Source organism: Opisthorchis viverrini (assembly GCF_000715545.1).
Source record: "Opisthorchis viverrini unplaced genomic scaffold opera_v5_104, whole genome shotgun sequence".
Classification (NCBI taxonomy): domain Eukaryota; kingdom Metazoa; phylum Platyhelminthes; class Trematoda; order Opisthorchiida; family Opisthorchiidae; genus Opisthorchis; species Opisthorchis viverrini.
The window spans coordinates 842,111-857,123 of NW_008751762.1; the positions used below are offsets into that span (position 1 = coordinate 842,111).

General features: G+C 43.2%; 1 protein-coding gene across 1 annotated transcript in view; it reads left to right on the forward strand.

Annotated features, from left to right (window-relative positions):
- T265_13811 (hypothetical protein) overlaps positions 1-8,884 on the forward strand; it is a gene marked incomplete at both ends in the record, with an annotated part of 66,395 nt that extends 57,511 nt beyond the window's left edge. The window contains 3 exons of the mRNA XM_009170623.1: positions 1,620-1,775; positions 6,150-6,302; positions 8,594-8,884. Coding sequence (XP_009168887.1) covers positions 1,620-1,775; positions 6,150-6,302; positions 8,594-8,884 — 600 coding nt within the window. The remainder of the gene's footprint in view (positions 1-1,619; positions 1,776-6,149; positions 6,303-8,593) is intronic.
- Positions 8,885-15,013: the final 6,129 nt, after the last annotated feature.

A 15,013-nucleotide genomic window follows, 5' to 3' on the forward strand; every position in this document is an offset into this window, starting at 1 on the left:
CCTACATCCTGGTGTGATGAAGGTACGTGATGCAGCGAGATTCCCAGAAGTGATATGAACGTATAAAGCTGCCAGAATGTCGTTTATCCACACCTGAATACGCTTTCTTTCAACAAGTGTTTGGTTTTAATCTCAACAACCGACAGTTTGGTGCGTGAAAGATTTGTTGAATGCCCGCAGAAGGCTCACTCCCCCTTTGTGAACTAAACATTTCTCCCTTTATTTAGAGACCAACATCAGCATACCATTTGTTTAGTAGCATCCAAAGATCCTGCTACCGCAAGTGAAACAGGAAATTAGGACTAATTCCAAACCATACTATTTCGGTTCCACTATACATCGGATTCAGTCAGTATCCAATCAACCCTAAGAGGTTATGTGATTTACAGTAAACTACCTGCTTGGAATGTCCGAATAACTTTCCGCTTATAGTACAACTAGCAGTTTTCTCAAGTGTTAACCCAACATTGAATTTAGTGAGTACGTCTAAAGACGACCAGATGAATACTTGGAATTTTAGATTTGACCTGAACATAACAATATTTAATATCACAGTGATATTGTGTAACCTTTCTTTACCAGACCGAAAATTTTAAATCGGACTTCTTGAAGATTTTACTTTTCCCAATCTAGATAGCCCGTCTTCCTGATTTGTAAGATCGAAACTTATCAGCAGGGAAAATAAAAAATAACTTAGCTAGAGGCTGAATCAATAAAAAGTTGCAGATTCACTCTATATATGCACTAACAACACACTGAGATGGAACATGAATGAGCAAACCCAAAATGAAGTTTAGGCTGGTTTGACTTGTTAGAAAGTCGGAATCGAATAGGTCTTTACGTTCAACGATTTCCCTTTGATGAGTTCATCCCTGGTTCATTTGTATTGTGTGAGAGGCGGTACTGTGAGCGCCTGGGAATTAGGTTCCACTCAACTCTCACGGAAGTAGTACTTTCATCATAACAATAGGCGTCAGTATTATGACCAGTCCCTGTCTATTGAATCCCAAATGCATTTTCCTTCTTAGTGGCATTCCTTCAGACGCCTCAAAGAACAACACACTTTGGAGTCGGCTATGAGGGTGGCCTCCCTTTGCCACTCAGACAACAAAGGGTTCGTCACGTCTGTTTGCTTATAAATCGTACTCGCAAATCGTCGTTCAGCTGTAGCACCTTTTCGGTGCCAAGCTACCATGCCACCAGGAGGCACGAGGTCTAAAATAATGCCAGGTTGACAAGCCTAGACAGGGGGAGTCGAGAGGCAGAGGTCGGGTTCGAACAACGGACCTTCCGGTCAGTAGATTCGCGCTCTAACCACTTAGTCCATTTCGTAACTAGTTTTGACAGTACAACGAAGAAGAAAGAAAGTATCGGTCTTTTGAAAGAAGGATAAATGTATTGAATAACAGTATGAGGTGGCTGGTGTCCCAAACGTAAGAGACATAAATGGCAGCAACGGACCATTTATGTTGTGGTTATATGAAATACGCCGACTAGCTATCCAGCCAACATGTAGCAAAGACTAACAAATGATATTGGTTGTTTCTTCTCACTTCCCCTGATCAAGACCTCTTGTACAAGAATAACAAATGCCTAATCGTATGTCACTTGTTTTGTAGATGGCTAACCTATGCTGTGCGACACCAGGCGAACAAGCCTACCAGCAGATAGTTAGCCAGAAATTGATGGGTCTTCACCTTCCAGTCCCACAAACCACAGCTGTCGTCCTCCGAGAACTGTTATCCGAACTGAACACTATTCAGCATGACGTCCAGGTTAGTAACCTGCTTTGTTTTTCCTGTCCACATAGTTGAAATTGCCGTAGAAAATGTACAGATAAGGGAGTCCATGCATGATCCAGATAGCATTGGATATTCTCGTTTGACAGGACTTGAAAATATGTTTGGACCGTTTCAGAAGCAACCCGGAAGAAACCTCGGATTATTCTGATTAGCACCAGGAAGAAACACAGATTTGTGTTGCTCTACTATTGGAGTTCCAAGTTGTTCACCCCAACAAGTGTGTCAAGAGTGCGAATAGCTGCGTCCGGACAAGAGGCGGTTCAAATGAGTAAGGTCTGAAGTCGCCCCAAGGTCTTAGCAAGTTCGAACACCAGATCAACCATCGGGACACCACCTCAACAGTTGCGTTTTTGAATACCGGGGGACAAGACACTCAGAAACACACAGACCTGCCGGTTGAAACCAGGAAACACAGGCGCGACTGGGTTGTGCTAGTGAATTTGTAGTCGGATCACGTCTGCTGACATGGATTTTTACTAATAATGAATCCAAGCATGGATGAAGCTCGGGTCTATAGTTCACCAGCTAAAGCTATCAAATATGGACAGTGATGCTGTTGCCCGTATGTGAAATAAGCATGATTGCGATCCGAAGTATTACGCTTCAGGAGAGCATATACAGTTGACAACGACGTTCTACTTACCAGATTGCAGATGGGCGCTTTTTCTGGCCTCATCAGCAAAACACAGGAATGAAGTCTACAGCAACAATAGGATTGATTTCGATTCATAACACCACTTTTGTCAAAAAGTACCGATCAAGCTGACCCAGCTCCCGTGGGAAAAGTGCGGTCGAACTGCCGAGATCAGCAATCGCGAACTCACGCGTACTAGTTGACTATTTACTTGCTTGCTTGAGCGTCGGCTGCCTGTCGCTGATTTTCAGGTAAGCTCCAGCAATCCGGCTGCCGCCAGCGCAGTCAGCTGATACTTTGGACCGAAGTACAATGGGCTGAAACAACGGTCGGTCACGTGAGGCTAATCCGTAGAGGAAAACGGCTAGTATTACGAGGTTACTACCTCACTAGTTTAACAAAGCCTCAGTCATTTAATTTAGTTTCACTTTTTCACCACGAAACTCAGGTGATTTTCGAGGTTAGGACGATGAAAATGGCAAGTAGGAAAGCCTGATATTACTCATTTTTGTGATTTCACTGTCGCTCGACATTAGTTGGTCTTTTTGTGACTGGCATGCATCTATCACGCCCCATGTGTGGGTAATGACACTTTCCAAGACATGGTCTAACAACACACGGAGCTACTGAATCAGGTAGCTTCTTACGCACCTGATTATTGTGCTGTGGTATTGTGCTTAGTCGCCTTTTGAGACGCAAACTTATAAATTTATTGCTTCGTAAATCGACCTGCTGGACCCAAATAAGGCTGAACAGATGTCTACCAATGCGCCGACTGTGGCCAGGTAGTTAACTCAGGCTGACGTGTCCCTGGAATCCCTCATTAGAAAGTTGCGTAGTCCTGTGTAACCTGTCTCATGACGGTCGGACCAGTTGGTGTGTGCCGAACTTCGTAGTTGGTGAAGTGTTGGTCACGTGTGGGCCGACTCACGTAGCCCTGTTGTGACTGTTTCAGCTGCCCCCTAACCACGCATTTGGATCGATACCTCACGTAGCCCTGTTGTGACTGCCCCCTAACCACGCATTTGGATCGATAACGGCAACCTGTGGGGTACGACCCCAAACAACTCATCAGGCTGGTCATGTGACCAGTGGCCATGGTATGTGAGACGATAGAAAAGTCTGCCGTTATTTCTGCATGACGGGTACTCAGTTCCCAAGTTGGTGCGTCATGTGCCCAACAAAAGCAAGAGAAAGCAAACACCGCAAAACTTTAGTTGTGTGCCGGCATCTCATCCTTGGGGTTAAAATCGAAGTTCCGTACCGGAAACGTTTTTTGTGAAGACTTGAATACACAGCTATGATTATGTCCAGTAACAGTTCGCCCGTTGTATGATAGACCCATGTAAATTTGTTTCTCCGCAGCGTACTTTATTGTCTGTTTAGCAGGTCATGAAGCCTGGTCACAAATCTGTCTGGATAACAGTTAGCTCATAGGAAGTTAATGGTTTGATTCAGTTTAGCTTTTATTGTCTCGCCGGAACAGACCCATCCAAGTCGGTCGTTTAGATTGTGCATCAAATTTCCTTTCTGTCAGCAGCACAAAGCTGCTGAAGTTCGTGTATTGTTGAGCCCATGTGAGCTTTCTGTGTACAGATCGGTAATGAACCTTTTGGTAAAGTGGTAAGACTAACACCAAACAACTGAGCCAAGCTGCTTGTTTAGGTTTCAAAAGTGAAATCAATGATAGAATAAGTTTGGTTAATATTTGCGAGAAGATGACAACATCGGAGTGACCTCAGACGAGAAGAAAAAGTTCTACATGTCGTCGATGAAAATGTATGCGCCTAATCCCGTCATTCGATTCATCACGTTTGGGCTTTCTCATAAACATATCACTAAAAAGGGACCAAGTAGGGAGTCCTCAACAACTCTACTGGTTCTTCAATAAAATGTTGAGTAAATTGAAACAGCGCATTAAATTTACAGCGTAAAAGTAGTTTCTTCAAGCACATACTGAGCCTAATGATCATCAAGTCTGGTGAATCAATGAGCTTACAAAAAATTTACAGTCCCTGTGAGTGGGATATGTGTGAAAAACGATCACAGGAACACACAAACTTTTAAATCAACATTAAGTTATTACATGGTTTGCCATCCAAATCGCTAAATTCATGTCGTGGCCTGAGACGTTGCGCCAACCTTCGGTTTCTGGATTGCCGTTTTCCACGAAAACGCCACTGGGTCGCTGTAATGGAAGTACCTTCACAAACACTATTCAAAGACAGTGGTCAGATTGTTTTGCCATGACTAAAATGTTTAAATTAATTATGGAGCAAGAATGCACTCACCCACCTACCCCAAAAAAAATTTGCCTTTGCACTTCTATTCAAAAATGCACCCCCTACTGACTGCCCCAGCCATAGGGTTAAAAGACTTACTTGAGTTGTAATGTGACTACCAGCCTCAATAATACAGCAAAGTCTGATCTCACCACGCTCAGCCTGAGTCCGAGAGCACCAGGTGATACTAAGTAGAGATGCGCTGACTACCATCCCCTATTACGTCATGCGCTTGAACAAGGTCACATGCTGCCCACCGATTGTCGTGGTTTCCCTTGACGTTATGGGATCCTTCGACTCCGTGCATGGTTTGGCTCTTCCATAAATACATGGATTAAGATTAAAGCTCTCGGGGGTTTTGAGTATTCTGGGCACGTTAAAGTTTATACCGATTTATTCAAAAGTATCCACATAACTAGTGTGACTTGCGATGGATATCTCTTTTCCCAGTTTTTTCAAGCTTGTTATTGCTGCCACCCCAAAAGATCCACCAATTCGATTGTCAAAATTGCACCTGGAGAGGGATCATTAGATTTCGGTTATGCGAATAAAAGTGCTTTGTTATCTGACGACCGCGAGTTTGCACAAACCAACGTAAACAGAATACCGGAAGCGGTCTCCTGTTTCGGCTTGTGATTTGTGACTTCAAAGTGTAGTTTTAACTTCAAAACTTTCCGCTCCTATGCACATCTCCGCACTCCAGAGCGAAAAGCCTCAGTTTGTTGATAAGCTCGCTTATCTCGGCGGCTTAGTGAACAGTGATGCTATGTGACAAGTGAAGTTAGTGAGGATAAAAAGTCGGGCACGGACAACATTTGCCAAGCTGCGTCGCATTTTACGTCCTAAAAACATCATCCGGTCTACAAAACGGCCGTGAGAGCACTCCCGCTCTGTCTGTGAAAGTTGGCTACTTTGATGTGAATATTTCAGATTTCTTCAGGTATCTGATCACCACTGTCTCCCTAGTATAGCGGGCGTTAACGCAATGTAACGCGAGTGAAAGGCAGCGTCGGATTCGTTTGAGCAGGGCATGTACTGACAACCGTCTCTCAAAAAAGCCAGGTTTGCGACTCCAAACGATTGTTACCAACAGTGCCTTGAATGACAATACTAAATGAAAGCAGCTAGTATCTGTTCGAGCACTGTGGGAGATCCGTGCCTTCCTGGTCCACGTTATTCTCCTTACACGTGGCCCACAACCAGCACTACTGGAAAGTGTACTACCACTTCTTAGCAGGACTGTATACCTAACGCTTGTCTGACATTAAGTGATGGTTTCTCACAAGACGTTCGGTCTGCCTTGCTGATTGTGTCTTGTTCCAACATGATGTTCAGATGTTCTATCTCAATGGTTTTAAGAGGCGTTTACTCTAAAGACATGGAGCATTTACAATACTGCTCACATTATATTCGAAATGCACTACTCATAAGGTTGCTGAAAATTCTTCGACAGCCCACGACCGGTTTCACTCCTCTTGGGGCTCATCAGGTAGGTGCAGTCCCCGAGTTCCCGTCAACTTTATGTTCTACTTGGAACCAGATTGCACGAAATTAGCGAAATTCACTCATTCGCAAACAAGCTTGGTTTTGCGAGACACTCACCTGAAACCCAACCGAATCTTTCGTTTGTGATGTTTCCGGGTGAGCCTATTGCAAAACCAAATTTGTTTGTGAATGAGTGCATTTCGCTAACTTCTCACATTACTTTTAATGTTTTACTGGTCTCTTCTTCCTCCATGGTCCCATGACAGCTCAGAACCATTTTTCGCTATTGTCTAAGATGATGGCGACGATGATGATGATGATGACGATGATGATGACATGTGACACAAGCTGCCAGACTGACACACTCAACGAGATTTCAGATCAGCTGTTGTCCAATACGATAAGGCTTCATTTTTGCATAAAACTGCTGCTTTTGTTGCTCCAAGTTTATTTTGTTCAGCAAACGAAAATGAGCCATCACCTTTAGTCTAACCGTACGCTGGCTTGACCACGAGATCTCGAAAACATTATTGCTCGTTATTTAGTGCTGTTCTTAGCACTGTGAGATTACTCAGCCGATGCGGCAACTAACACGAAAAATAGGGAATTTACAATGAGTGAAATGTGTTAGAGTTTCTTCTTCCGTCGTGAGAAACAACATGCACTCGAAAAAGTCCTGCTTACACGTGTGCCAGATCCGGCTTTTAGTGAAAGTTTTATTTACATTTGACCAGTGTTTCTCTTTTCTGTGATATTTATGCAAAATCAAAGATGGCTTCGCTACAATCACGCTCCCAGAGTAATTAGCACAGATACGAAATCGTATGCATTAACTGAAAAACGCCAAGGCTAGTGAATCAAGCCTGTGTTTGTTACCAGCTGCCTTCACAGAACGAAATTCAATCGTGTTGTGTTGCTTTCATGCAGTATTGAAAAGCAACAGAATTCGGATGAGTAACACGCTAATTGAGAATCGTAACGGGTTTTCGTGGTTAAGCGTCAACTCAGAGAAGAGACCATTTACTGATCAACGTTCACGAACCAACTAAACGGGATTATTCTTTTCCAGCGAGTATCGCACAGGATTAATTGATGTAACGGGAACACATGTAGCAATCACAAGTTTTTCGCTCACAAAATGGGTATGTGTTTCACCGGATATAGGTGGGACTACATCAGATACACTATTCTGGAACTATTATTGCTTATATGCTCCCACATACAGTGGTCAGCGGTGCACTGATTTTGAGACAACATACATGTGAAAAAAACCGCTGTGACGCAATACAAAGGTAGACGACAATGTAGCATAAACAGTACCAGCATTATGCCGGCTACTGGACACAGGTGACTTAATGGAGCGCAGAACGGTAAATACTACGCCAAACGAAAACTAATCGTCTCGGCCGTTTGGGAAGCATGTACACATATATCTGTCGGAACGAGCCAAGACAAGACGCGGAGTACAAAGCCTTCTGCAAGCGCCCAAACAAGACCCAAATTACCTGTACCGTGTTCATAAGAGAACGTGATCCCTGCCCAATAACGAAAGTCTGACGAAGGTTGATTTCGGAAGGTAGGACGAGGCCTTATCTTGTAAGAACAGTTCACTACTGACCATATCAGGTAAAAAGTGCATTCTAAGTTAGTGCCATGCAGCATTTTCTACATAACATACCCAGAAAATTCCTGGTTGACTAGGAAGTGATTCACAGGAATCTTTTTTGCGGCGGAGGGTATCCTGTGTGAGTGATGACGGTTACACAAAAAGCTCAAAATTAGACAAATTCAAGGTTGTCGCTCATCAGCCAAGTTTTCCTTAGGCCTTTCAGAATACGTAATCCAATTATTCTCATTTCATACCATTGGAGGGCGAAAAAGTCACTGGTCCCTCTGGACTACGGTTATCCTTTAGCACCCAACCAACAGTTTACGATGCAGCAACGTTAATTACTAGTGTCAACCAGCATTGGAAGATTGAAAGGTTTAATGCGCAACACCAGTTGATAAAGTCGACCAATATTTGTTCCCGATTGACTTCGGATGTGTTTTTGTGCAAGAAGCTGGCCACAAGGAAACGGCTCATAAATTACATAAAATAATGTGTAGCCTCGCAGCGTTACACAGTGTCCAGTGAGTCCCGACGTTTAATTAAATATCGTCAGGTTTTTGCTGACGGCCTGAAAATTCTCCAACATTCATTCTCTAGAAGCGGATAATATTATACGTGTGACGATGTATGGGATAAGTAACTCAGTTTAGAAACATACTTCTGTGCTCTAACTACAGAGGGGTACTAGGGTATGACCCTTCTTCATTTTACACTAGATCATTATTCGTTACAATCTAAATCAGTTGAACATCATTAGCCCCTCTACTTACGCTTGCAGCATTTCACTCAGGCCCATGGAAAAGAGGGGGGTGTATCTCACCTGCCAAATATACATGAGCCAGCACAGCGACTCCAGTCCACTGATCAAGCAACCGCATTCCGAAAACAGCCTTCCAAGAAGATGAAGCCACAACTCAGTGGACTAACCGAGGAGAATCTGAACCCCGATGGTACATTCAGTGCACTCGAGCGGTACGCACACAATCGGCAAATCGACATTCTAGCGTCTGTAACTTCCGAATCGGTGTGCAGTAATGACATGCAAGATGACATTGGCATCGGTCTGCCAAGTGAGTCACATTTTAGAAAATTTTGAATCAATTCTTTCAACTGTAGCATTCCCTCGACAAGTACTTCCATGCAAGACCTTTTGTCTCCCAAAATGGAAAGCCTCACAGTGGCTTAGTGTGATTTACTTCGCAACTTACACATTTTGAGGATGAATCTTCTCCCGTGGCCTCCTCGGCCAGCAAAATAACATGATCGTATTTGAACATGCCTCTTAGTTAGATGAGCGAGTACACATGCTACCAGGATCACCCTTCTGTGCATAAACACCTGACAATTAACGGCAGTAACCGCATCCGGACCCACTACACCTGGCATTCCCGTTCAACCAGTAAGAAGTAACCATGACAGCGTGTAGATTGGCGGGTTGCACGACGCACCGGTCAGATGGATCCATATTCTTCTGTGTCTTCCCCTGTACGTCTGTAATCACTGGAAAATGATAACCTGGTTTGGAAAATCACCAAAAGGCAGTTGTCTTTGCTCGTTTCTACGATGTCAGCCGAGAGTGGTGTGGGTAGAAACGACCTGATTGCCAACTAGCGTTTGATGTTTCGTGCGGGCCTATCAAACACAATTTCTGTTTAAAACAATGTAGTAAGTTATAACAATGTACGATTGTGGATGGCCTGAAAGGTTTTAGGAGGAAAGCAAGGAGAATAAAGTGGCCCACTAGCTACACTTACAAGACCTCTAATAAGCAGTTTCACTGCATCCTCAAATGTGGGCGGAATAAAATAAAGTGATGATATTTGATTCCTAAGCACTGTGTCAATCACTCTGACATCCGCTCGGTGAGGGTGACCGATACGATATGCCCAGTCTGATATTGGGTAACAAGGCATTTCACATTTATGAGATACCTTCATCTAAGATAGCCCCTTCCTGTTTACAAAAAAACGTCGGAAAATACCTCGGAGGAAGCAATTTTGTTTTTAATTTTTTTGAAATTTGAATTTTCCCTGCTCGCAAAGCGCACCACCCGGCAACTCAGAAGGAAACACCCGACCTCTGTGGAGTGACACTCTTGCGGAATCAAAGCAACCCCCTTACAAATGGTTGAGAGCTTCTGTGTATGCGGAAAATGGTCTGATGCCAAGTGATCATCATCTTGCAGTCAGACTTAGTTCACATCACTTTTTCTGTATGGTGCGTACAACAGTATGGATGGCGCCTTCATAGCATCTTCCGTAGCTAAAAATCTTAGGCGATTTAGGATAAAATGATGAGATGTGGCGCCGGCAATCGCCAGACATTACGCATAATTAAAAGCAAATCTATGAAACAGCACATGTTTGCAGAGGAGTGAAATTCTGCGTAAACCAACAAAGACTTTCAACCGAAACTAAGGAAAAAAGACATCAGTTATGTTTCAAAGTCAATTGAAAGAATTACTGGTTGGTTGTTGGTCTGTCCCCGAGCTTTCCAGTTTGATTGCAAACGTTTCGTCACCAGTCGAGCTGGCATTGTCAGTGAAGGGTTGGGTGGAACTGACGATGTCGGCTTGATTAACGATGAAACGTTTGCAGTTCAACCTCCAAGCTCGGCAAACAAGTAGCGCACCCGGGCTACCTACGTTCCGTAATATCGCCAGAATACTTTGGTGTAAAGAGGATAGCCATAAGAGAGGACTGGGTTTTGATGGACGGCTCGGTCGATCTAGGGGTTAAAACATATTGACGTTTGGACTAAGAAATTTCGGAACAGGTGAAGAATGAAGAGAAGAAATGGAGCAGCTTCAAATGTCAAACCTTATGCAACCAAACAGCACTAGTTTATGGCAGACCATTCCTCGGACTATTGACGAGAGGATATTGCTGAACTGAATGAAAGATAACTTGTGTTTCTGTAATGAGACTGCTCTTCCTCTGTAAACCTGGAGCTGTTCCGCATTGAAGGTAAAACCGAGGAGCGTCCGATGGTAATGTTTCGCTTCTAAATGGTCGCAAAAATTGGATGTAGTTTAGTGTAAATCGTGGTTGACCAGTGAAGCGAGTACTAACGATATCAGTGAGTTGACGAACAAAATATGGCAAAATACTAACACTACGGAAGGAATTTCCTTCTTTAGCATTAAAACATTGGTTCTACTCATATGAAACCCGTGGTCACTACCCCGAAAACAAATTGTAAACTGCGGAATTGGATTACATTCGGAAGACTTGTGGGGCTCCGCTGGATCCTGCTTTAAGTGTTTCCGACTGCGGCGTTCATGCGGATGACGTGATAAGAAGTGCAGTTCCACCTTTAGAGAGATCGAGGAAGGAAAAAAGTGTCTCTGATAAGAAGTGCAGATCCACCTTTAGAGAGATCGAGGAAGGAAAAATCAAAAGAAGTATTTTGCAGTTGTACTCGTAAAGTGCGACAGTGATGAAGCTTGCTGAAGTAGGTCAGTCTGCTTCCTCGACATAAAAATCTCTAGGGTGCCCACTGCCGCAGCCTCAATCCCCGAGTTTCCATTAACCTGATGTTCTACTTAGACACCAAACTGTATGCTATCGGCGAAATGCACTCATTTGCAATTTGCATCAATATATCACGAGAGACTCAATTTGAGCCTTCTTCTGCGTCATTCTACGAGTGAACTTGCCGTCCCTCTTTTGAGTTGCCGCGACATCAGAGATATCGCAGCGTATATCTTTAACAACAAGACGCTACTCATAAGGTTGCTATATTTTTAAGTGGTATAAATAGCGGAAAATCAGAATGTGCAGATTAGTGATGAATGTCCAGATTCAACTGAGAGTTGGGAAGCTGGTTAAGATGTAATGAAGATCAGACCCAGAATTGTGTGGAGCTTGTCCGGGATTTCTTTCTTGTTCAACACGCTGATATTCGATAATAATTGAAGGGGCAGCAGGGTGAATCCGATACAACCCGCGCGATGTGGAGGACGCACTTATGACCAATCGAAATTGCACCTGAAATGACATAGGTTGAGAAAACACTTTTTGGCGGCACTGTTAAATTATGACTTCATCTGGAGTCAAACATCCAAAAAAAAATCCTACTGTGAAGTAAGGAGCAGTTTACGTGCGCTTAAGTGAGAAATCGCTAGTCATATTTGTGCGATTTCAGGCTTTTTACAACGTGGTTGCTCTTCCGTGCGTCCGGACCATTATAGTCGAAATTCACAAATTCCCGTACATTACTTGTATGAAATGAACAAAATTTCAAATGGTCGGAACTTGGAACAGCAAGATAAATTTTCCAGCTCTGTTGCGATTCAGTGCAGAGTAGCTGTGGCGAATGAGCTACAGATAATAAAACCCGCGGTGACAATATATAGATTGCTTTCACCTGCTTGTTGTTCGTGCCAGTGACCAAGTATTTATATTCGGTTAGTAAGTGGTTTCTGTAGTGACAAAGGGGAGTTTCCACAAAACATTCCTGAACACAGACTTTGCCCATGAAGGTGAATTGCGGTCCTTTCCGCTGAATTCGATGTCCCGATTCTTACACATCCAGGTCGGAGTTTTATAGCAACATTGTAGATAGTTGTGAAAACAATGATGATATCCAATTATTTTTCGTCTACCGACCAAGAAAACCAAAACCTCATCTACGGATATAGCTCATGAAATCTTTGTTTAGCCCAATTAGAACAAATTCAAACATCGTTTTAGATAATTTTCTCATCATCCTCAGACAAACCGGGCCCCGAATAGCGTCAACAGGTTAACAGACTCATATTGATATGGCTGATTCCATCGGTGGTTTAAATACCCTAGAACCACAGGAAAGTTCGTGAACGTTGCAAAATGATATGCTGCTTGAAATGTGGACGTGATCTCCTCTAAAACCTTCCCTGTGAACAGGTAAACCTCTCCAAAAGGCAGAAGGAATCAGGCAGGCTTTACTAGGATAGCGGTGGAGACCGTCAGGTCATTTGTATAATATACTCACTCTGCCTCGAAATCAAAGCATGAGACACTGTTCAGCCTCGACTTCTGTGAATCCTTTGTCAAACAAAGATACTTGTTTTTGATGACTTCATTAGCAAACGCGGCTAACCTCAAGATACAGACGTGACTGCTCAAGAGTCGCTGGTTGCACCACCATGTAAATGAAACGATCAAGCGTTATTTTCCCATTCGGGGTTGTTCTAAAATGAACCCGTTCGTATGAATTGGTTAATGACTTCCCCTCAACTCTGTCACCTCCCAGCAGTCGGCACACATCGTAAAACCACATCTTACCTTTTTGTATTTTCTATCAATATGTGAGTGACAGAATTACTATCGGTTCTTACACATTTCCTCTGAGTGCTGCTTTCGGAACAGCAATACCGTGGCAACCCGGTATCAGTGTATTTGAAACAAGACAGCCTCCACATTAGTCCAGATCAAGGAACACCCACATAGCAATGTCGAGTCTCAGTGTTGGCATCTGTCTCCTCGATTTGAATTATTTGTAGCGGGTTTTTTGCTTTAAATAATTTCAAAGCCTCATCTCGCTTACAGAACTTCCAACTTTGGGTATCCGGATGATATCCGTTTCTGATCCATTGCAAAGAATATACGGGTAACTTACTGACGATCCTGACAGTCTTCGATTGGTGACCTATTAACAAGACGCATCAGGAATTATTGTAGAGCTTAGATGCTTGGGCTTGCGACAACAGATTTTGTAATTACTCCGTTTCACAATCATTAGTTTAGTTTTTCCAAACTGAAACTTCATAGGTAATTTAGCAGTACAGAATAACTCTTTATATACGTCACCGTTTAATATTCACAAATTTTCAGGGGACCAGAAAACAAACAAAAAGAAAAATATGCACCAAAAATTTATGCAATCACGCTGATTTGAGATCTGAAACTGGTTGCTGACTGACATTAAATGGGTATTTACTGCGGTTCTCAAGTGTGTTCTAATAAAAACCGAATAGCAATGAAAGCATTAAGGATTCCTTTCATCTGTTATGTATCCGTCCTCATATTACCCATTGCTCTAGTTGTGTTATATCTGCTGATTCGCCAACCTGTGGTATCTGCTGCTAACCCTCTCCAGTGCCTAGCGCTGGAGAAAAAAGACTCACAGAAGGGAACACAACCGCTATATTCCGAACAAGCGAGCGCGAGAGCAAAACTTACAACGACTCCATGCTATTTAAAGGGGTCTTTCTGACTCAAGCTGTCTGGTAGGCGTTAGTGAACACCCATCAACATCGATCGGGCCTCTATGACATGCCTGAACGCAGATCGATTGAATGACTGACTGGCCTGTATGCTTGCCGGCTTTTCTGTTGAGATTTTGGTGGAGCAATAGGTTTTGGGCGTTCTGAGGTTACATTCAGGAATCTGACCTTCCTGATAGATGGCTTTTATGCTAACCGTTCTGTTAACAATCGGTATTTCATACCATATTCGTTTGCGTTTTGTACACTCATTTGATGCGCTCGTATGCACGTTTTGTATTTCTTCTTCCCTAAGTCTGCCTCAAGTGCACCATATGTATTTACCGGTTGATTTCTCACACGTTGTCAATCTCAGTACCAGGTAAAAGGATAAAGCCTGACAGAAGCTTAGTTCCCGTGGTCGCCACAGATGATAACACCAAACCCAACGTAATGGCTTCGTTTTCGTTGGTATTACGAGGGACACCAAACCGAAACCTGGGTTTGTTGAACCCCAATACGCAGGACATCCTTTCTTGCATTTTTTCTTTTTAATTGAGCCGTATATTCCCCCCAGAAGGACCTGAAATAAACTTCATTCGAATACATCTCATGCTCCCCGAAAGAAGTGGAATATTTTGCTTTAAACCAGAAGACCAGTTCGAAAGTTCGATATTACGACCAGTGGTCTGAAGTGAGACCCTAATGTACTCCCGGTGTTTCACCAGAAGATAAAAGTCTGTGCGCTGAAAATCGCAAAGCTTCTATAGTTTTCCACCCAAATTCTATACAAAGAAGCCATGGTGACTAATCCAACTAATTCTCGAAATTTCAAGAGTCCTAACCGACAAACAAGTAGTGCTGTGGTCTTAGAAACACGGGACTTAGAAAGTTTAAAACCACTTAACTTTCACTGCATACTGAATTAAGGCATATCCTCATGGCGTCAGATTTTTGACGCAAATTCACACTATCCTTTCGAGTACCGATCCACAGAACGTCCCATATCGT